General features: G+C 35.1%; 1 protein-coding gene across 5 annotated transcripts in view; it reads left to right on the top strand.

The window, feature by feature from the left end:
* MARCH1 (membrane associated ring-CH-type finger 1) overlaps nt 1–24,736 on the top strand; it is a 220,403-nt gene that overhangs the window by 135,499 nt on the left and 60,168 nt on the right. For 3 of the 5 annotated variants that reach the window (XM_015285291.4, XM_015285292.4, XM_046940051.1), the window contains one exon: nt 1,081–1,220. The exons of 1 other annotated variant lie outside the window; for it this stretch is intronic. In XM_015285291.4, the coding sequence (XP_015140777.1) occupies nt 1,119–1,220 (102 nt within the window). In that variant the 5' untranslated portion in view covers nt 1,081–1,118. Of the gene's footprint in view, nt 1–1,073; nt 1,221–24,736 lie in introns of those variants that run through there. One more of the 5 variants, NM_001286224.1, reaches the window with a different exon arrangement.

The following is a 24,736-nucleotide window of genomic DNA, read 5'->3' as shown; positions in this document are numbered from 1 at the left end:
CTGCTAAACTGGTGGCAATGAGTTTAGTCACTGCTTCATTAAACTTCTTGTCTTGAAGTCTTTGCTGGTCTGTACTCCAGTCCTGAAAGACTGAGATCATGGAATTCTATGACTGAAATATTTTGTAATTGAAAAATGGATAGAAATGTTCAATTACATAACACTAATCACATTAAATAGATGCTACTTTGCCACACAGGGTCTTTAGGATTGTTGTATGTACATTCCAGATCTGTTCAGTCCAGTGTTGAAGTACTAGTCAGTTAATCGTTTTGTTTACAATATTTAATGATGTTACAGAGTAAAACACTTGAATTCAAAATGTTATGAACAACCAGATTGCAAATGCTTCAGAAGTAGTGAATTAAAAAAAAAAAAAAAGCTTCAAGTTACATTTTGTAATTAATTAAGGATGTTTTGCTCTGAAGACCTGCATTATACATTGCAGCTGGAAAAAATAAATCATATTACTGTTGCAAACTAAAATGTTCACATGTAACTTACAGTTGGCATGTAGCATTTATTGCTAATGTGCATACATTACTTTTAGCTATTTTCAGTAATATATCCTAGTTTACCATTTCAAGAAAAGGCAGGTATTTTGCTTTGTGTGGGCATGCGTATGTACATGTGTTTTCACACTGTTGATTTATATTTAATATCTTCGACTGCTTTAGTGCTGTTTGCAGTGGTTTCAGATAACATGAGGTATTGTATTCTAATGCTATATGGATTTAAAAGTGATGTGATTCTAAGTTATTTTGAAACAAGCATCTTTGAAAATAACACTTTAATAGAAAAGTGACAACTTAAGAAAGATTTAATGTGGGGAGAAGACACTGAATTTGCTGACACTAAAACAGTATTAATATGTGTAACTTGTGCTGTAGGTGCATAGCTGTCTTCTAAACTGCATGGCGTAACCCTTCAAAGTACCTTAAATAAACATGTTCTAAAAATATGTCTATTAGCTTGTTTAGATACAATTTTAAAAGCTGTTTTTTTAAAGGCATGCATTCAGAGACAAGCACATAATAAATTCAAAGTGTCAATGTTTCAGGCACTCTAAATTATTTTCAGAATTTCAGAAATTGAGAAGGGATAAGTGGAAGGAGAAAATGTTGGGCTGGTGCCAAGCGATAGCTCGTAACCCTCACAGACTTCCAAACAGCACAAGAACACCCGAGGTCTCAGGTGATGCTTCGCATAACTCTACTCTGGTGAGTGAAAACTTGCGTTTTATGATGGTTGCATGCGCAAATGAATTTCAGAGGTGTTAAACTCTTTTTTTTTTAAATGTAGTGTTTGCCTCTGACTGCATTGCCTCAATGCATGAAGCCTTTTGACATTATGTTGACGTACTCTCTCCATTTGCTGTTTCTTCATCTTTTCTGTTATGTATGGTCCATTCTGACTTGCATGCTATATCTATAAGTCAGTATTGATGTTTTTTGAATGATAAAGGCTTTACGTAGGAAATGAACTGATTTGGATTGCTTAGATTCTTTGCAATCCTAATCAATGTAATGACATTTGGTTCCTGATGATTACAACTGGATGTTATCTACAGGTTTGCTCTTTGCTCCTGCGTGTAGCAGGTATGAAGTATGATATGTCTACAGTTGTGTTAGAGAGATGGAGTTTTAATTGATCTTAAAATATTTCACATTATTCTAAAGTAGAAGGCGAGTGTTCTGCATGCAAAACTATTGTTAGAAGATGTTCAGACTGTATTTTGACAATACTAAAGTTATCTTGAATTGTATCAAGATGAATAAATATCCTCACTGATAATAACTTAAATCCTGCAGTTTTCACTCATTCAAATAAATCCCTTTACATTAGTAGACCTTCCCAGGTGTGTAAGTACAGGTATTTGTAAAGACTTCAGAGTGACCCACATGCAGGAGCAAAAATTGAATGTATTTGCTTCTCTTAAACTGTATTGAAATTGTCACTCTGTACCAAGGCCATGTCTGAAACATTTTCAGTTAAATATGCCTCATCCAGTTCATTACTGACTTTAAAACGGGTGGACCATTCTTCTGCCCAGAGAAACACAAGGTATCAGGAAGAGCTGTTCTCCTGTTGTTGGAACTTGTACATAGTAACGTGTAAATAGAAAAGTGAATGATTCCTTATAACCAATGATGAATGTGGTATTCTGAAGAGAATAGGGAGTTATAAATTAAGGGGCAGTGGTCTGTTTGAAGTCTGTTGGCGCTTTGTTGAGAAAAGACCCTACTTGATATGGCAAAATTCTCTAGTTCAGTGGTAGATTATACAGAATGTAAGTTTCTGCTAAGGAAACAAACAAACAAACAACAACAACAACAGGCAGCACTAATAATTGTAAATTTTAGCTTACTTAGTATACAAGACTATTATTATTATAACTCATTTTTATCTAGAATTATTTACTTTAAGATAAAAAGCAAATGAAAAACAATGAGTCGCAAAGTGAGAAATTTAATGTATATTATCCCCCTATTTAATTGTTCCTTTTAATTTTTTTCTTGCTTTTATTTGATTAATAATAATGTCTTAGTAATACTAGTAAAAGGAGACAGCTATCAATGAATTTAAATGTATGAAAATTTGCATATTTTGATTTCTGCTTGATTGCCAGTCACTTAGCTTCATTTGATATTCCAGAGGTAAGCATGCAAATCCTCCAGATGGGATTTAGCAATGATTAACTGGGAATACAGTTCATAACAGTTGAATCAGTAGAGTTAGGATGTTTTAATGTTAGTAACATAAAGGTTATTCAGAAACTAACTCATGTGAAAATCTAGATTGCTGCATAGTTGATGAAGTGCCTAAAAAAAACAGGGATATAGACAGTTGAGGATGATAACATACGTCCTGTAATGTCATGATCGATTGTAGAATAACAATTTTCATAGCAGAAAATAGTATCTCTTGAGGCTTGTCAGGGTTTCCTCTTCACTTTCTGCTTTCTCAACCATTATTCTTTCTATAGTTCACTTTGTCATTAGATAGATGTATCAGAACCTTTTTCTGGCAGTGTTTTTCTAGCCTGTGGACTGTAGGCAGAAAACCCCCATTTTACTCATGAGGAACTATATAATCTCTTTTAAAATAAGTTTTTATTTTAGTTAGTTGTAGACTTCCATTGTTGAAAAAAAAATTCTAGTCATATGTGAAGATAATCTGTAGATGACAAGTCTGTTTTTTCTGGGAAGCAAACTTTGATATCTTTTTTGACCTCTACCATATTCCTTTTGTGTATACTTCTGATTAATCAGAATTTCTTGTACAGGGCACATCTAAAAATGTTGCATCTTTGCCAAAATTCATTCTTTTAGCCTCACTGTTTTTGTTACCTGGTAAAATGTTGTTTCAGGAACTGGATTGTTGCAATTCTAACATTTCCATCCAGTTTCTCAGATTCGCTCTGCTGCTCTGAGGATTGTATATTTTTTGAATCCTGCAGGAGATTGAATGTAGTAGCATAAAAATAGACTGTAAAAATGCTACAGTTTGCATGTAGTATGAAGTGTTGATAGGGATGGCAATTACTCTTCACCATGACAACAGGCTCATGCAGTTAAATGGAGATGTAGCCATGTGTGCATGATTCTGAAAGCATGATTCTGAAGTGTGGGTTTTTAATAGCTGTTTCATAGTAAAACTGGATTTAACTTTCCCTGCCAGCTAATAAATACAGTTTCGAAAAAAAAAAAAATCAAAACCAACAGTTTGAGTTCTGCGTTTTAAATACAGAAGTTGTCCTTAAAGCTACTTTTCAGAATTTCTGATAAGGTGTTTCAGAAAAAAACATTATTTCCCCTTAACCATAGAACCCCAAGTGGTCATTTCACAGTGCCACTTTCCCAAAGGGTAATGATCCGAAAATTGCCAAGGCGTTTTATTTTTGTGGGAAAAAAAAAAAATTGTCATTGTGAAAGTAAGGAGTCTCATAGAGAAGGAAGGAGTCTCATAGAGAAGGAAGCAGATTATGATCATTAACAAATTGCTCACTAAAATTAGCTATTTTTTCATTAAGTGAGTAACAGGGGTGCTGAAAGGCAGTGCAGAAGGGGAAAAGAAAAGGAAGTCACCCCATGACATCACTGAAATAACATAGAGTTTAATAAAATTAGTTATGCCATCTCAATTTAACTGATGTTAAAACATTCTGTCTTTACTCAAATCAAATAAATTCTGAAGTATTTCAGAAGGAGTCAGTTAAATATTGTTGGAAACATTTTCCATTATTATTCAGTTATTCTTTTCAAAATGAGCATAATACTATCCCCCGACTTCATAACTTCAGTCTAATTTATTTGCAGATTGGAGTCTTTGTGTTCAATTCTAGATGGAACAGTAGAGAACAAGTTCAGTAGAGAATGACAGGCTGGTTCTGAGCTACTTGTTCCTGCATATGCTTTTTTCTAAATTTTAAAAGTTCATCTTTCCTAATGTCCATAATGAGACTTAGTGGGGAGCTATGTTGTAGCGCTTCAGCTACTTATAATAGTTTCCATGTTCATATGAATGTCTTAAAAGGTCTTGCATGTTCCTGCTCAAATTTGAAAGTGACTAGTTCTACATGGTATTCCATGTCAAGTCTTCCATTCCTAACTGCTGTGATACTAATTATTCTATATGCAGTAGCATACCTATCATACTGAGTGGGTTTAGAATCACTTTATCAATATATTTATATAACTGAATATTAATTTAAAACCAAACTTAGGCTATGATAAGTCTTGATCAATGCACAAAGGCGGCATCAATTCTCAAGTTATTTGCCTCTCTTTCTCAATCATTTGTTTTTACTTTAAGTTTTTAAGTTTTCTATTTAATTTTGTTGTAAAAGATTATTTTTGTGGGTTTATGTAGTTTTTTTGCTTGTTTGTTTGCTTATTTGGAAGGTTGGTTTTGTTTTCCTGATAATTACTGCTTTGTATAATACTTCTTAGTATGTTTTTTTTTCTTCTATTTTTAGGATTTTATCTACTATATTTATCTTTTCTGAAATTTATGTTCATTCACACAAACATAAAGTTGCTACAGTTTTTTCCTTTTCTTAAATGCAAATTCATGTTTTTCATCTTTCTCTGACTTTTGCTAGATTGAGAAAAGAGTAATGTTTTCTTCCATAATTGAAAAGATTATGGATCTTCAGAGCTCATAATTCTATGCAATAGTATCTCTATTCTTTTTTGTCTTCTGAAAGATTAATGGATATGATTGAAAATTTTCAATTTTAAATTCTTTATTCATGAGTCACTTATCTCCATACTGCATGTATCTTTGTATACAGTGATCCTGTAAGCGTATGTGTGTATTGTTAGTTCAAATGATTTGATGGAGATAGATAAATATTTTTTGACATTGGTTAAACAATTTCACTAGCAGCAGAGCTGGGTCTTTGCATACCTTTGCCCAGTGTCTAGTGTGTATTCGTGTCCTAATTCAGAACATGGACATTATCAGAAGTTACGTAAAACCTGTACTGGATAGGGTCTGTACTGGTCCTTGATTCAGTAAATTATGTTAATCACATGAAACTAATGGGCCATGAGCATGTATGTAATGCTGAACTGTAGTCATTAGTACATACTACTTTGCCCTATCATATTTCCCACTTGAATTGTGGGTGAATGTATATGGATGGATAGTCATGTGAATAAATAGGTAACTGATGGTAGAATATGGAACTGTGTGAAAGTATTTAATATGATGCCATCTGCTTCTCCAAGAGAAAGTAAAACACACATTTGAGTTGTCCATTTGAAATAGGCACAGGGATCCCAAGTTGCTGGGTTTGTTCTCCTGATGTTAATTGAGCACGGTTATAGTAAAGTCAATGATCATTCCAAAATATAATTAATGAAACAATGGAAGAGGCCAACCACGAGGATCAGTCTCTTTTCCCATGTAACTAGTGATAGGATGAGGTAATGGCTTTAAGTTGCACCAGGTGAGGTTAAGTTTGGATATTAAGAAAAAAATTTTCTCAGAAAGAGTGGTGAGGCCTTGGAATGGGCTGTCCATGGTGTTGGTGGAGTCATAGACCCTTGGAGGTGTTCAAGAACCGTGCAGATATGGTACTTAGGGTCGTGATTTAGTTGGCATGGTGGTGATGGGTTGGTGGTTGGACTAGATGATCTTGGATCTTTCGATCTTGGATGATCCAACCTTAATGATTCTATGATTCCAGTGATGATATACTGGGAAGGTAATTGTTGGAATCATTTGAGTTTAAATTTTAAGTTCTACTAACTATATGAAAGCTCTGAATAAGTAAGAATAGTTTGATCTATAATGCATAATTTAACATGGAACACGAAAGGTCTTCATCTGAGCTTGAACTGTTTGGCTGCCTGAGTTTTAATAAGGTAGTATAATTCCTTGCTGAAAATCCTGTGAAATGGGATCCCTGTAGGTTTCTGTTGACAGTGTGAGCCTGTTATTGTTCATCTCATGGGTTAACGGGATGTTTAAGACCAGCATTTTAATTTGTTGTAAGGAAATTGTGTAATTTAATACCCTAAAACTAGATGTGATGAAAAAAGTAATTACCTAAGATAGAGTTGGTTTCATATGGATTACTTTCATATTTGTATAACTATTAAGTATACATTACATTAATTAGGCTGAACAACCAACTTGTAATTCAGCAATCCTATACTTAGAAAATTCTGTATAGACACTGCTTTTGGAAATCTACTTATACTTTTAATGTCATAGCCAGTGTGCATATGTGGATAAAACTCTGGAAAAGAAAGAAATGTAATTTCAAAAGAGGCAGAATTATTCACTCTGTATTATGCTGTTTAAACCTTCACTTAGGTTTTACAAGAGTGCTGCTGGATGCAGCATACAGCATATTTAATTACACACAGAAAAAAGAAACTGTTAAAAATATTACTATTTGTGGTTCAGATGAGTCGCTGATAAATTCTGTACTAGATTGCTTGTGAAATAATGTATGAGATCTGAATAAATTTTGAGGGTGTGGGAATTTCTAAATATCTCATATTAGCTAGTGCTACAGGTTTGTATCTCAGCTGGACTGATCCTTTCTATTCTTCTGGTACTCAGAAGCTGTTAGAGTCACTTCAAAATGACTAGATTTGGTTTACCTGTCGTAGGCATTATTAAACTTCTGCAGCATCTCAGTAAAAGTCAGCATTTATTCTGGTAGTCTTAGACTGAAAATTCTTGTTGCCATTTTTCACTGTGTTTTTTGATTTAATTCACTTTTTATTTTTTCCTTGAATGGCCTTGAACAGAGCTTTCCTGAATGCTGGCTTCAATTTCAGAATACACTGCTGTTATTTATTCAAGTAAGACTTTATTTAGCTTTATAATAAGCATAATATTTCTGTTTTCTAGGCATTAAGTATTCATTTTTACAAACATTTTTGTTAGTGGAATTTGCAAGAAGTTACTTTTTGTAGATGAAATTACTATAAGGCATTTGCAATGTATATTTGTTAAATATCTGTGTAGCTGGTTGAATAGAGTGCATTCAGTTCCTTTACTCTTTCCCCAGAATATTCAGTGCACTTTATTTCTCAAAGCAACATGCATTCACAAGGTTGATTCAAGTGTCTTTCACATCAATTATTCATAATCTGTTGCTTTTTTATTGTTGAAGCTGTCTAGTTAGTCTCTCTCACTTAGGAAAAAGGCTCATCTTTTAAGTGTGGAATTTTAAATGTGCTGACTTTTTGTAGTTTTGGAGAGAAGAGCTATGTCGCAGTACAGTAGAGTTGTTTACATCACTTTTGACTGAAATCTCAGAAACAATTTTTCTAGTGACTGTTTTTAATATGTCCATAAAAATTTTAGATTTGGTCAATAGTGCAAAGAGCTGCAGATTATGCGACACAGTGTTGTAGATACTGGAACAAAAAGACCATTACCAGATCTCCGTTACAGTTTTTATCTGGAAAGTAAGTTCTAGAAAATGAGAAAATCAGACAGGACCAAGTAATTAACCTAAATTCTTGATAAGGTGAAATGGGTTAATCTCAGTTTAGCTCTGTGAAGCCTTCAGTACTGTTATTACCTGAGTACCTACCTTGTAATGAGGAAGCCACGTTTACGGGAAGCATCAAAGAAATGTCTCTGCTTATTCATTTGTTAAAAGAGTAATACATGCAAGGAAAGCTAAGATTTATACTTAGGTTAAAAGAAACTGGTGAGAAATGATCCTACAACTTCTAAAATTTCATGCTGATAATATTAGATGCTTAATTTAAATTACAAGTTTGCATAGTACTGCCACTCCCAAGGACCCATATTTTTTCCATGGCATTTTGCAGTACAGTATTACTTGAATTACAAGATCTAGAGATAGTTATAGGGTTAGCTTTGTACTGAGCTGACTGCCAGTCTGTGCAACTCTGTCCTATAAACAGAAATATGTATATGTAATTTGCTTTGAAGACTATACTTATACTGGCACCTGCTTGAAGTACATGCAACAGCTGTGTAGAGAAGGGTAGGAATCAGAATTTCCCTCATATACCTCATTTTCTTTGAACTTCTCATTAGTTTAAATTGTACCTAATCACGTAAGTTTATGCTGTTTCTGCAACTGGATTCATTCTCACCATTAAACCTTTTACAAATGCTTCCAAAAATATTCTTTTAATATATAATGGGCCTGTATGACTAAGTAGAGAAGCCTTTTCTTGCATTCATAGTAGTGTGTAAGTTCTGCTACAGACAGAAGTGGGAGAGAAAGAAAGTAAACTGCAGAGAGCTCTATGTCCCCTAGATACATCCCTAATACATTCTTCCGTTATGGTATGCTCTATAAGAGTCTTCACAACACTATAACTTATATGCTGTTAGTTTAGTGGAATAGATTAGTATAAAGCATATCCTATCTCTCCAGCTAGCGATTCTTCTGATGCAGTGTTACGTCAAAGTATCCTCGAGCCATTTCAGCCCATGTACTGCACTGTATTCCACCCAACCTGCTGGTGGGCTTTTCTGCAGCGTGATGAGTCTGCACATATGAGGACTATCTTGGAAACAGTGCCACAGCTTTAGTTTTTAAATTAGTTTTTAAATTAGTAATTTAAATACAGTGCTCTGTAGTTGCTAGAGGAGATTGATAACACTGAATGTATATAAAAATACATTCTTTTCTAGAGGTATGGACGATATCAATCTCAAGTTTTGTTAGCTCGGTTGCAGCTGTAATTACGGCCTCCCTTTTATAGCAAAGAACTGCAGCAACAAGAAGTGCTAGAGTAATGAACTGAAAAGGAAGAATGATTATGATTATTATGCAGGTTAAAATGCTGACTTGCACTGTAGGTAACTTCCATGTACGTTTGTGAAAGTCACTTCTACTTTATTACTTCAGTGTCTGTAATATGAACTAATGATAGCGTTTGGGAAAAAATTTCACTTATGTAAGGTACTTAACTCCTGCAGATACAAAGACATGAGTCTTGTCTTGGCTGACAGTGAAAAAATTAAATAAGTTTGGTATACCAGTACAGTGAAGGAGAAGATAGCACAGTAGTCAGAGCAGTTTTGTAGTGATGAAGCTTCAGACAGGCTGAGGAGTTAACAACATGAACTAGGTACTACAATGCGTATTCTCATTATTGATTCAAATCTTGATCTGGATTTGTAGGAAAAGCCAATGCTGTAAATTAAATTATAAATGGATACCTGGTCACAGATGGGTATATGTGGATGTTGTATTGCATCTCTTGACCTAATGGTCTAAAACTTGGACACAGGAAGTTCTGTCCTAACACGCAGAAGAACATTTTACAGTAAGGATGTCTGGAACAGGTTGCCCAGAGAGGTTGTGGAGTCTCCTTCTATGGAGATATTCAAGACTCATCTGGATGCCTCCCTGTGCAACCTAATATAGGGAACCTGCTTTAGCAGGGGGCTTGGACTGGATGACCTCTTGAGGTCCCTTCCAACCCCTGCAATTCCTTGATTCTGTAACTGCTGGGTATGAAAGAAATCTGCCTGACCTCATTAGGCTAATTACATCTGAGGTTAATCCCCATATCCTTTCATAAAGTATGAAACGAGAGGAGTAATAGGATGAGATTAAGAGGGTAAAAATTAGGCTAAATGTGAAATCTAAAATGAAAACATTTGTGTGTGATGTCTGTGGTAGAGTTTCACTATTCCTGATTTTCTGTCCACATGTTTAGTTGTGGGTTTTTTTTTTTTTTTCCGAGCCCCTATCTCTGAATGAAATGTATCCTAGTTTTTCTTTCCTCGATAATCATTTCACTGGACTTTTTTATTGCACTTTTTTTTTGCTTCTGTGAGGGGGAAGGTATTCCACGTTGCACAGACTTTTTTTTTTCTTTTTGCATTTGAAGAACATAGGAGATTGTGCACTTCCAACATAGTTCCACTTTATTCTTGTAGAATATGGCTTCACAGTGTCTTGAAGTTCCAATCAAGAATCAGTACTCTGTTGTGAGGCTGTCTTTACTGTCCAAAAGTTCATAATTATCATTCTCACTGTAAAATGCTGGAAGAAATATTTAATAGGAGTGTGTAAATAGGGAGAAAAGGGGTATTGTATAATAAATGTGATTATGAAAAATCATTTACTGATTAGACGACTAATTCAAACCTTTTGGTTTCCCCTTAAAAAGAAACCACCCAAAACATAGAAAAAGATATCCAAGTCTGAAGTAGCTGCAGAATTGCCACTGCTTTTATTTCACGTAGAAGCTGCTGAGTACAAGTAGTTAAGTTTGAGGGTAGGTTGAGGAAACTTGTAGTAGTGTATAATAATATAACTTATGAAGTGAACACTGAACTCGGAGACATGTAGATCCAATGGACTTCAAGCCCACTGTAGATAAAGATCAGGCATTACAGGTGCTTCTGAGAACTCTCAAATGTTTCTGTTGAGAGTCTGGGCATGTAGTGCATTCAAATGATATGCTCAGACTTCATGTGTAGTGAGGAAATAGAATTTTAGTTATTCAGATTTAAGCATATATTCTTCTCAGTAAATGACATTAATTTAGACTACGGTATTTCCTGATGCTGAAATAATTGAATTTATTTTTTTATTATGAAAACCTGAGTTTACTTAATCACGGTTGATGTTTGTTTTCTCTGGGTAATATTATTTCAGAACATGCTAATTGCTTCTTGTAATCTTTGTAATCTATAAATATTAATGCTCATGAAATGTTAATAACAGCTGATAAAAACAAAATGTGAAAAAATGAGCAATTGAATTAATCAATTTGTACTGATTTTATAACTGCTTAGATAATTACTAGATTGTCAAAACATCAATAATGTTTCCTGCTGAACTATAGTAGTATTAGGGTAGTTTGAATAGTTTATAGATAATAAATGTGATTTTCCTTCAGTTTCTTTGCATATGTGGTTTAAGGCCATTTTAATTAAAACTGTGATGATAAAGTCCTGAGGATTGAAAATTATGTGCTTAGGATATCTGAAATTGTTTGAGTTTGGTGATTTGTAAAAGTGCGATTTTTAGGTGCCAAGTCCAAATCAGGATTCTGCAATGTCAGGAACTGTTTGAAATAACATGGTTCAGTCAGAAGGGTTATATTTTCTTGTTTTGTTTGCTTCCCAGTTAAAAAAAAAAAAAAAAAAAAAAAAAAAGGATCCTTTTTTTTTCCAAGCTTTTTTTTTCAATCATTACATATTCACAATTCAGCTAATGTATTGAGCAGCATGGTTGGGCAGTACCATCTCAAGGCTAAATATTCAATGTGTTGATACTCAAATCTAAATAGGTTTTGGAAGTGTTCCATGAGCCTACGCTCTTACGGTAGTATAAGTTTACATATACAAGTATGTTTAAAACACACTGTAAAAGTGCAAACTATCATTAATTAATTTGCTGTTTCTAAAGATCTGTTGCAAGGAACTTTTGAGGACAGGTAGTCATCTTGTTTCTGATTTCTATACTTCAAACATAAGATCATTCCTTTTCCTGCTACATATGAATATTCATTGTGTTTTCTTTCTAGCCATGGATGTAATAATCATACAATATAACTTAATAAATATAAATGTGTTTCTCAGAAAACCTTTTTACCCATGGCTCTGAAGAAGTGATTAAAAAGTAAATAATTCAGCCCAGTGTAACAGTAAAACTTTGTTTCAGCAATGCAGGTAATCTGGAAGCTTTTTGTTTATATACAAATCACATGCAAGTAATAAGTGTCTACACACAGGAGTGGCTCAAAAAACACTAAATTTAGTACTAATCTTGAAAGTAAAATCTACTTTTTCTTTAAAAAAAAAATACAAAGGAGCTTTCTTATCTAATTCAGATAGGACAGAATGTCATAAATATTTTAAAAATCTAACTCACACCAGCGGCACTTTGCCATTCCACAGAGCCTTGTCTGTCACTGACAATACCGTGACTTCAAATTGTGTAGAGCTGCTGTGGGGAAGACTGCTGCATGGCTCTTGCTGCATTCTGTCACGAATACACTGCCCTGAATTTAAGCTGGCACAAAGATCTCATCTACCAACCGCAATTTCTTTGGAATTACTTAATGAGGAAGATGTTAGGGAGTAGGTGCTGGTTTTTTCTATCTTGGTGTTTAGCATTTATACAACCATTATCAGAGATTCTATGTATTTAGTTTATTTTGGGAATGTAATTAACTGCATAAAGGCCAGTTGGAATAGTATCTGTTCCTGTCTATCTCTTTAACAGTGCGTTCAGAAGTGACTATCAAATTGTCTACCTAAGATAGAATACTTAGGTCTAGAGTGTGCTTTAATTATTAAAAACACAAATCCCTACAAGCCTTTGTTTTTAAAACATTTTAGTCATCTAGAGATCTGCTCATATTATTGTGAATTTTCTTTGTAGGGGCCACTGTCTGAGGTTTTCCTTGTTTTATTTTTCGTTTTCTAATTGAGTAGTATAGGTGAGCTGTTTCTTTACCAAAATATGCATTTAGGTTACTTTCTGTCTCTGAAAATGATACTTTCTGTAAGCATAGAGAGGATCAGAATAACTTCACTGGTCTTTTTTTTGTTGGTGGTGTTTTGGTTTATTTCTGTTTACATTCGAGCAGAATAATGGGATGAACACCACGTGCATTGTATGTTATAACATGAGAGACTAAAAACCCAGTATTTGTATTTTCTTTATTATGACTTTGTATTTTGCTCAGACAATACAAATTGTCTTCTTCAGAAAAGAAACTAAAAAAGCCTACCAGCCAGCCTGCAGAATCACAGCATGACTATCTCAGGAAAATAAAATAGAATTTATGGTTTAGATGTGTTAGAACTTGAAAAAGCTAGTATATTTACTGTTTCCCACCTTTACCTAATTAAAGCAATGCTCATTTGAACATCTTAGACATGAGAATTAAGCTACTGTTTCATGTGCCATGGTAAAGAATGAAGAGAGAATAAACTTTTTTTAATGGGAGATGTAGGAAGAATCAACTTTGTAGAACAGAAACATAAGATGTTATGTACTTACTCCTTTCTCCTTCAACCCCAATGCTCAATGAAGTCCAATACTAAGAAATGACAGCTTTTAAAAAGCATTGCTTAGAAAGCTGAGAGTGAAGATTGAATATATTTATTTCAATGCATTTGACCTCTGGAAACAGAATATTAGAGAAGAGAACAGATTCAGAAGTGTGTTTGTGAATAATGCCTGTTCTAGAAAGTCTTTACTGTTCTCTAATAGTCCTCCAGATGCTGCCTCTAGCTTTGGATGGTCTGTGGTAGTTATATTCATGAAGACATAAACATGGTTATCGAAGCCAGATTCATCCAGAATCAAATGATTTGGGTGGCCACCAGTAGATTCATCTAGCCCATGGTCAAATCTCCTCCCACAGCTACCTGTAGAAGGATATACATATCATTCTCTTTGATATGCTCCTCAAGTTTGGAGAGATTTGCAGTCGCAAGACCACCTCATGGAATATCATAGGATACTTAACAACCCTTGTTAGATGTTTTTGCTTTCATTAATTCCTCTAGTTGCTTACCTTTCAATATCCATAGAATGTTAACTTTTGCTCAAATTCTCTGACAGAGTTGCAGTGTTTAATTACTGTTTGTGCGAAGAATTACTGCCTTTTATTACTATTAACCAAATCCCTGGGCTCCTACTTTGGTGTGTATTGAAATAAGTTATCAAAACTGGTGTAGGTTCTTTAGAAAGATTGCTCTTAATGCCTCCTTCATAGCCCAAATTAAAAAAAATTGGAAGAGTCCCTGAGGGCCTAGCATACATTTGCTCATTTGCTTTCTGAGTAGTTTTGAGACTGTTGTGTGAATTTTGCAAAAACCAATAATCTTATAAGTACTCTATATTTCATTTTCACTGATTGATATCGTTTTCAAGGTACCATTATCACTTTTCAACCTTTGAATGAATAGCAATTAAAGAAACTAAACTAGGCTTATTTTTATTTTCCTGTGAGAAATCTAAAGAATGTGAATTACCTTCAGAAGCACAGCAAGAAGAGTGCTACTCTTGACTTCTCCTGTATCCCCAAATAACTGGATCAGGAGGATATTTGTCAGCATGTGCACAGGTGCTGCAAATTCAATAAAAGGAGAGAGGGAAGGTGACATTCACTGTTCCATTCTGGCAGATCCCACTGTTCTCTGCTGTTTACAGTGTGCCTGGCCACTGAGGGAATGAGTGGCAGGGAGATGGTGGTAAGCAGACAGAAAGCTAATCCAAGATCCCCATCAAGGTGTGCTCGTGCTCTGCCTTCAGCTTCATTGACTTTGCTTTTTTGTTACTTCATAGAATCATAGAATGGTTTGGGTTGGAAGGGACCTCAAGGATCATCAAGCTCCAACCCCCCTGCCACAGGCAGGGCCGCTTCCCAGAAGCTATGCTGCTGTGAAGAGGTTTGTGAAATGGAGTAGAAGTTCGGTGTAAATAAAAACTGCTGACTTTAATTGATACTAGGATAGAAACTGATATAATGAAGGTATGTTGTAACAGTGATTGTGAAAATTCTCGAAGTGGGTGTGAGGGAGGAGGAGAATGGTTAGCCAAAATTACTTCTGTAGGCAGCACCTGGGAAGAAAGGTTGTTGGAACCCAGTCAAAGTCCCCAGAGAAGTAGGTTAGTCTGGCATGAGGAGACCTTCTCTGAATAAATGTAGAAAGGATTTGGGGTCCTGATCTAGTACCCAAGCTAGTTCTTTTATACAACTAGCACTAGAGTTACTATTATCAGGCATAAGGATAAGTGCCTAGAGTTAAAATTGAAAGCTTTTTGTTTCTACCTGAAAACAGATCATCTGAGATTAGCAAATGTGGAATTAGGTTTTTATGAAAAGTCTTCATGAGACGGTTCCTATGTTGCTTCTGTAAATTCAGCAATGCAAAACGATCATACATGTTTCAAGAGTGATTTCGGGATGCCTTGGAATTATATATCTTTCACAGTGCACTAGATTATTTGGCATTGCATACTGTGTTTAGCTAAATAGCAAATGTTGGTGAAGGTATGAGGCTGAATTTGGTCTGTAAAACATGTGGACCTTCTGCAGTATATAAATGCTGTAACGCTTGCTGGACATTTGGCTTTCTACTTTAACTTCCAGAGTCTGATCTGAATCTTTCCTTCAATTTCATTTCACAGTTATTTTTCTGCCTGACATATTTACATGGGAAGAAGGCTTTCATCTGTCTCCATGAATTATGCAGACAACTGAGTTATCATGCAAAGGTGGAAAAGGCTTTATGTTCAAAGACTTTACTGGAATCATATGCTATCACCAGAAGCTCTCTCACTGGAAAATAATAATTAAATTTTTGATGCGATTTTATTGTGATGAAAAGCTAAAAGGGGGAGATCAAGACAATCAGTTCTAAAAGGGGGAAGGGCTCTGCAGGCTGGAAGCAAAGCAGCACAGACTGTGGTCAGACTAGTTCTGGAGCTAGGACTGCAGGTGACCTGTTGAGTTTGCACTCTGTAACATCATTAGCCCACACTGGGAGGCATGATGATGTATTCTTTGGCTGAAAGTGCCCAGACAGTGAATTTCACAGTTGCATGGAGAGCTTCCATTACATGTTATCTTTTGTGCTTGTTATCAGTTGTGCAGTCCTTTAAATTGTGCACTTATATTTAGAAGTAGATATTTATGCCTTCTGTTAGTTGAGAGTATACTTAATTTCATCTTTTTGTTATCCTATACCAGTAGCCTCAGAGTATTTTAAATTAAGATTTCTAAGTGGGATGTTATATCCTTAGAAATGGGGTACTTGGCTTTTGTAAGAGAATCTTGAAGCATTTATGAAACACTCAGCCTGTTTTAGAAATAGCTCAGGGCTTTGTAAGTTGGTGTGAATGTTAAATGTCCTTTTTGGTGTTCTGTGTCACAGAGATGTTAGGATGTGTAAATGGAGCATGTTAAGCAGCTACCCAGTTAATGTTTTAAACTTGGCAGCAAACTGAATATTTATGATTTTAGTAATTTTGAAATTATTCAATAATTACACATTCTATTGTATGCATGCTGTGCTGAAGTATATGTTAAGGTGCATCAGTTCTCAGTTATAATTGTCAACCGTTGTTAAAACTGTTAACCATGGTACTAGTACATCAGAATAAGATATTCATTTATAAAAAATTATTCATTCCAGTTATTAGTGAGTGAAAAAAGGGCATTGGGTTTCTGCTAAATTGATAAATTTCAACATATATGAGGCAGTTTGTGTAAATGACAATGTCAGCACTGTGATACAGGTACTACTTCCAGTTGTATGATCCAAGTACACTCTATTTAAGGTCATCTACTATTTCAGTAATTTAAAAATACCACTATACATGGATAAACTATTTGACTATTAAACTATTACATTACTTTTTTTTTTTTCTCTTTTCTAATGCTCAGGTATTTGAGAATAAGCTGAGATACAAATTCTACATTGCTTACAAATAACGGGAAATTTACAATTCTCCCATGATGCCAGCAAGAGCATCTGTGTTCCCAAATTTATCCATGAAAATAATGAATAATTTTATTGTATTATACCCCACTGTCTTTAACCACAGGAATTTCCAGAGTAATTCAAGTAAATGGACTTTTTGAAGAAGAAAAATAGCTTTTGTCAAAAAAGATAAACTAGTATTAAAGGTCAACCTTTTTGCTTTTTTAATTCTTACTTTAGTGGCTACAAACATGCCCAGGCAGTTTGGTGAGGGGCTGGGAGATGTGCAGGGTAGCTTCTGTTTTTTTTCTTAAAACAGACTTTGACTTCAAAATACATCTGGTTTTCGGAAGAAGGTGATATAGGAAAAGGTTTCTAATAACAGGGTAGCGCAGGACTTGTAATGAATGCTGGTGGTAACTTTCACTGGGAACATCAGCGTGCGCATTCTATTAATTCTTGTATTTCCTGTATTACAATGACTTCATTACAATTATGCAGCTATGTAGCCATGCCCGCATAGCAGGTTTCAATTTATGAGTGAATGGAATAAATGAAAGCAAAATAACCATCAATTCTAATCATTCAAGCTGAAGCTTTACATGCAATGTGCAGGTTTGCATTAAAGCTTTTTAGACTGATACCCAACTGTATGGGAATTTTGCATGTTGTTTTCGCTATAGTAAACAAGTCTGAATGAAAAAAACAAGGGCACCATTGCATTTGGTTGATAACGGTAAGCAGAATGCTGAGCACAGATTGGAGGTAACACACAGATGTACAGATCTTCTCGTGTCCCGTTCTGGAGTCAGTGGCACAGTTTGTATCAGTATAGCCAGTCTCAGTCTTGCACATGTGTTAACAAGATTTTCTTGGAAAATATGAAAACATATTTTCTCACTGCCTGTTTATTTGTAACCAAAGGAAGACATATGATCAAAACAGAACGTGCTTCTCTCAGGTGCTACAGCTGTCATGGAGTTTGTCCATTTAGGGAAGATTAAAGTATGGTTTTCTTCAGCTTTTCCCCTTCCTCTATTTTGTTCTGCAACATGATGTTCTGTGATGGACATATGGCTTGTCCAAACCATGCAATTAGACAAACATGATTGATCATCAGAAACTGATTTTAGTATTCTGCTAGATTAAAGAAGTAACATGATGCATAGGCAGCTGGGTATGGTGTGACCTGGAAGGTAAAATTTACTTCTCTGGTTACAATTCTGCCCTGCTGTCACAGGTACGTTTCTCACTTTGTTTCTGTTTTAGGTTGTGTGAATCTGAGTTCTATAACAGTTTTATTTGCTTTTTAATTCAGTGTTCATTATTGCACTCAAGCAATGAAATCTAATGCTACATCTCATTGCCAAAACTGATTTGAATAAACTGAGAATAGCTATTTAAATATTTGCTAGTATCGTAAGATACAGCTCTTCCAGTACAGCTTGTAACTTAGTTATATTATAGCACACTGGTGAAATGCATGGTGTTACAAAATCGAAGGAGATGTATATTGGTGTTTGCAATGTTTCAGAATTTTGAATATAATGAATCCTAGGCAATAAAATTGTGAAAGTTGTATAGATTTTGGAATAGTTTTGTTGTCTATAGCTTCGTGTCAACTGAATTGACAGTTATTGAATCAGCTGTGCAGTGCAGAAATGTTAGGAGCGGGTGGAACGGGAGAAGAAAGTTCTTCCCATGAATAAAACATCTTGTTATTAATGGATAAATGTTGTCTAGTGGAGTTTCCCTTACAAACATTTCACTGTCTTGTTTCTCCCACAGGCAGATTTGCTATAGTGCTCTTTCAAATTTTATATTAATCTTACTATGTAGAATTCACTACAAACCGTTTGTTCTGTTGGCATTAATAATTTGAAATTTCAGAAATCAAATGGAAGGCAAACTGCTCTAGGAAAAATATTTTCCTAAGCAACAGTTTTGGTGAAAATGGGTAACTGTCTCTAATGAAAACCAAAAAACTTTCTTTCCATCCTTTCTTCCAGTCACCTGCTGCTGTAGTTTTCACACTGTTCTCTAACTTACTGTCAAACAGTTGTACTTTTTTCTCCTTTTGGTGGGACATTGTTTGTCCTACAACTAAAAATCCTGTGTCTTGCATGAATTTAGTCCGCATATACTCTAGGCCCCCATATTTTGTGCAAACTTTGGCATATCTCAATTTTTCCCATCCCTTGTAATCTACTGCAAAATTATTTATACTTAGTAGATATCCCATGTCAGCCTTCATTTCTGCTAATTTAAAGCAGTCAAACTCTTTAAGCCACACTTGGAATGCAGACTTTCCATTCCTCTAATGATTCTGCTGGCCTTTCTGCCCCCATTCCAGCTTCAATTAATCTTTCTTACGTGACTGTCCTTGACCGTGCCATTCTGGATGTGATCTCATCAGGGCACAGCACAACAAGGGTAACGTTTTCCTGATACTTTTCAGAAAGCATTCATCTTTCTTTTATTATCATTTAAGAAAAGAAGTATAAGGAAAACTGTCATTGGAGATTTTGAATTAAAAGTTGCTTATACAAACTACTGTGCAAAAATGAATGTATCATTTAATGAGAGGAATTGCAGTTCTAATCTTGAAGAGAAGGAAGGGAAAGTAAAGAAGCAAAGTTTTCAGCTAGAAATTCTTTTTGCATAGTAGAGATGGAAGCTGAATGTTCAGTAAGGGTTTTCTACCTTACATGATAAAAAAGTAGTAAGACTGGTACAAAGCCAATTCGTTTACCACTGAAAAATACTGAAAGTTAAACGTGGCAATTTAGAGTAGGCTATACATAGTGTAAAACTATCTCTTCTGAAAAAAATGGCCAGTATGATCTTGTTGGGGGAATGAGAAGTCTCTAAAATCAAGTTTGTTCAGACCTACACGGGAGTGGAAAGTAGTTTTTGGAAGCTTACTGTGGTGAAAAATCCTGTGTCTAACAATAACAAAAAGTGTTTCCCTGTTCAGTGTTCAGAATAGGATAAAACTTTTTTTTTTTTCACCTCCTCTTTCTCCCCACTCTCTTCCTCACTGCTGTTCCTTGACTGGCCTGCTGAATAAGATCTACTGCTTTAAAAATCTGTAGCTATGTGCACACACAGAAAATTAAGGATAACATCTGGGGATTTAGTTTCTGGGGTTCGTATCTCCAAGCTAATTATTGTCTGCTACTTTACATGCCTCAGTAGTTTTGGATGGCACTATACAGAGCAAGAGCATGGATCTGTAAAGTGATATCTTAAGCAGAATGTGCAGAGATACTAGCTTTGAAACTTGGTAAAAGCTTTAAGTGTCAAGAGGATGCTCAGGTGCTATCACAGTTCTCCTATTATTGGTCCAATACTTGTAAATTGGCAAGGTGCTATTCCATTTTTTATTGTTCTAAACAACGTTTAAAATATCATGTGTCTACAATCTTGAACACCTGTGTGACTCTGTTTTGTTTTATAGAAAAGATAAATTTGTATTTTACCAAATTTCTCATGGTTTAATGTGCAGTCTCTTCTTCACTTGGTAAATGAAATGCATCTAAATATCAAAGTGCTAAGTAATGAGGTTATGCTGTCAGAGGTGAAGCATCCTGTGTAAGCATATGTTTAATACTTAAAAAGGAAGAACATAAACTTCCCATAGATGTGTTTAGAATAAGTGAAAGACTAATCTAAATGACAGAAAGGTGAGTTAATCTGGTACTAAAGCCGATCTCCAGATTCCTGTAAAGGACAAATTGGTCAACTAAATTCATACAAAAAATATAGGCAAAGATCAAATGCCTCACAGTTATATTGTATGGTGTGTTTACTCCCTTTTTACAGTCATTGCATCTTTTTGCACAGCTTTTCTAACTCATTGAGTTTAGTTTGTTTATAAATAGTAATAATTTTTCAAAATGATTTCATTTTGAATAAATATTACTATTTATAAACAAATAAACTCAAGAGTTTTTCTTAACTTGTTCTGTGAGGAATAGAATCTGGACAAAGCAGTGGACAATGGACTAAATTTCAAGCCTTTTTCAAGTGTTTTTTTTTTACGCAGGTTCTGTTTACTCAGTGGGAATTTTCCCAAATATTGGTCAATTAGTAATTTATGATTCAGATCATGTTGGTTTCTTCTTTGTGATTTCATCTAACCTTCAGGCAGTCTGAATTCATGACAAGTTTTCATATTTACATAAAAAATAATCTCCTCACAGTTTTCAGTGCTGTTGAGTTTCCAGGAACTATTATTTATGTTAGTGGGAGCAATAAGTGCTGAGTACATCTCAAAACCCTTGTTTTACATTTATCAGGATGTCTTCCAGCACTGAATTAGTGACATGTTGTTAGATTTAATGCCTGTACAACAGCTCTGTTGAGTGATGCAAGATATTCTCATGTATCCCTGTCTTGGATATTGAAAATATCAGTTTTATCGTTACCCATTTTATGTCTATTAAAGTAAGGCAAGCCAACTGATGGCAAATTGGAAGGATGGTGCTGACTGAGGCAGTGCTTATTAAACGGCCACTTACGGTATGGAGCTAAGTCCTTTCACTTGTTCAAACTTTGAAACAATTGCCATACCTCTTATGGCTTTTTGTCCCTCTGTTGCATTTTGCTTCTGTTGTCCCACTTCCTGTTTGAACAGCTATAGTTTATTTAATTGTTTCTTGTGTGGGCACCCTTCCATCTATTGATGGTACAAATTTTGTGTTAGGATCTTCATGTGTTTGAAGGAAGAAAGAAATTACTGTGAATGCTAATTCATTTTGCAACTTACTGCTTGTGGTTGCTTTTTATTGTCCCTATCTTTTTACATATATTCATCAAGAGAGTGTATTTCTTTGTTTTTTCAACATATAGAACTAACTTAGGTTTTTGGTTTTTTTTTTGTCTTTTCCCAACATAGAGGTACTGAATGCAATATAAAAAATGTGGAAAATTCCAAGATTCTTAGTTTTTGAAGTCTGGAATAAATACGTAAGTGCTAAGGCAAAGAAAAAGCACGTGTCAAACAGCTTCATAAGCCAAGATGCAGAATTTCATTCTGACAGATTTGATCTCCAAAGAGATATAGGTGAATATCAGCTATCTTCATAGGGATTAATATTATTATTAATTTCTCTTCAGTTTTGAAAATGTTTATATATAGCTTAGAATGATAACGCTTATTCTAATATTTGGGTTTGACTGTGTGTACCAATAGGAAGAACTGCAGAGGTGCAGTCAGGTCACCAACAATTCTAAAGCAAAATACTGGGAAAGAAATAAAAAAAGAAAGGCTTGCCTGTGCTAACTTAATTGACGAACTGTCTCACAAGTGACTTAATCGCAAGAGGAAAAGAGGACAGATGGTCTGATAAGAAAATGCATGCCTCTGTGGTGGCTACAGATGAATTTGAAAAGATTATGGCAAGGAACCTTTGGAAGGAAAGTGATTTTCTTTTCTTTCAGCTCCACTAAGAAAACAGAATACAATACGGTGCATTTTCTAGAAAGTCTTTGTTATGGCAGAGATGGCAGTTTATAATACATTGCAAATGCATAATTAATAAGCTAGTGATACAGCAATGAATGTTCATGTGACAGGTAAGATTCTTGTCCAACTAAATTTATTGAAACAAGTAATTATATAAAACCTTTTAGTGGTAATTCTTTACTGGCAGATAATACCTACAGTGGTACATATAATTTTCACCCTAGAAATATCATGAGTTGTTTATTATATTTTTCTTTATTTCCTTTTTATGCTGTTTAAAGTGCATGAGAGTAAGAGAGGAGAGGAAATTACCCTTAATTTACCAGATTTTTAATTGCCAAATATACAACCTTGTTTCCGTGGAGGTCAGCACACAACTGACTCACTCACTGCTACTGCAGATCCCGTGAAGGGAGCACCTTAATGGATTATCAAGTGAATATTTGACTATACCAAATAGTTAAATAAAGCATGGGGATCATTTATTTTTGGCTGCAATGGAGGTTACTGATATCCCAATATCTACTCTCAGATTTCAGTAAGGATTTGTAAAAGGCATGCAAGTTTTCATCCTCTGCTCATGTTTCACATCTTGTTTTCTCAGTGCTATAAAAGGACATGTACCAATTACAGCCCCTGGAGAAGCACACTGAAAAACTGAACTGAAAAGCTAACGTAAATATGAACTCAAAGCTTCATGCCCTGTGTTTAAGACTGGAATTTAGCTTGGAATGCATTTCAGATTTGATCTGTGAAAAGATGTTGCTTCTTTATGATTAAAGTGGAAGAGTAGATCCCTGCTGTTGACGGGGTATCTCAGCTGTAGCATGGGGAGATCTTCCTTGCACCTTGTAGACTCTGCACCTGGCTCAGTGCTCCTAGTACTGATTTTTGCAGTGAAAGAACTGCAGCTAATTGCAGACAACCAATTACCTGCGTATGAGGAAATAGAGCCTGAGAGATTGACTGCAGGTTTATGAACATGAATATCTCCTTCTCTGGATACAGTCAAGACCTGTCTGGGCATCTACCCATATGACCTGCTCCGGGAAACCTGCTTTAGCAGGGGGTTGGACTCAGTGATCACTGGAGGTCCCTTCCAACCCCAACAATTCCGTGATTCTGTGATTATGGAATTGTCCATTGCATGGAGGGGGAGCTGAGACCTTTATATGGCTTTTCTCTCTCAGTTGCTTTGTATAAAGAGTATTTTGCCTTATAGGTATTTTACATCATGTAGGCCTGACCTATTTTATCTGTGTAATACTTAATGTTCTGTTTCTTATCTAGATCTGCTGAGCATATTTTAATTCAATTTATTTAGGAAGCATAATGCAGGGAAGGAAAGGATCTCACTCTGTGCTTACCAAGAGTAGTGCAGGATGAGATTGCAGTGGCTAAGATATCTGTGTTCGCCAGGAGTGTGATTGTGGCTGCCTTTGCATGCACTATGGAAACAAGGCTTCCATCATCCATTCCAGCTAGATGATGTGTAAATGGTAGTCACAGTTTTGTACTTCCCATTTGTTACAATCCCATAAAACTAGCAATAAAAAGGCAGAAAGCAGTAAAAGGATTTTATTAGATAAAAAAAAAAAAAAGATGTAATTTCAGGTTAGTAAGCATCCAGTGGTTTTCATAGAGAAGTCATCAAGTAACTATTGTTATTGGGGATTAGTTTTTCCTCTTTTATTGTCAGTAAAATTTCTCATGCTAGTCACAATGTAAGGTTATGTTCCTCATCATGCTAGTTGGCATCACATTGAGAAGTTCTGTCCATTTGTCCTTGTCTTCGCTTCTCAGTTAGTCTCTAATGTAGCTGAGTTATGTGCTGTAGCGCCTGGCTGTATTACAGTTCAGTGGCTGTAGCACAGTCTACTTGCGTTGAGTGCAACAGCTTAATTTTGTTTCAGTGGAGATTAAATCTGGATGCTGACCTTTACAACTGGGAAAAGAGATAGAATCATAGTTTAATGAGCCTCCCAACCGGGATACATATTTGAAACATACTCAAGAAAGCATAGATTTTTTGCACTACTGAGAGCCACGTTGGGTTAGTGGATCACTGACATCCAGAAATATTAGAATTATCCAGAATTAGACAAAAGAAAAAGTATATTATTGAAGCGATGAACCATACAGCTGAGCTTGGAAAAAATGAAGTTTAACTTAAATTGTAATACTGAAATTATGCCTTCATGCTTTGTCTTTATTGTGAAGTGGGAACAATGAAGAAGATACTGAAGTTCTTTGTTTCTCTAATGGCATTTTTTGTGATCTTTCCTGTTTACTGACTCTGTAAGATAGTGTTAAAACTAAGTAAGTTCTTTGGAATAAAGGTGTATG

The sequence above is a fragment of the Gallus gallus genome, chromosome 4, assembly GCF_016699485.2.
Source record: "Gallus gallus isolate bGalGal1 chromosome 4, bGalGal1.mat.broiler.GRCg7b, whole genome shotgun sequence".
Taxonomy (NCBI): Eukaryota; Metazoa; Chordata; class Aves; order Galliformes; family Phasianidae; genus Gallus; species Gallus gallus.
Note: the sequence above shows the minus strand (reverse complement) of the source record. Positions and strands in the feature narration are given on the sequence as shown.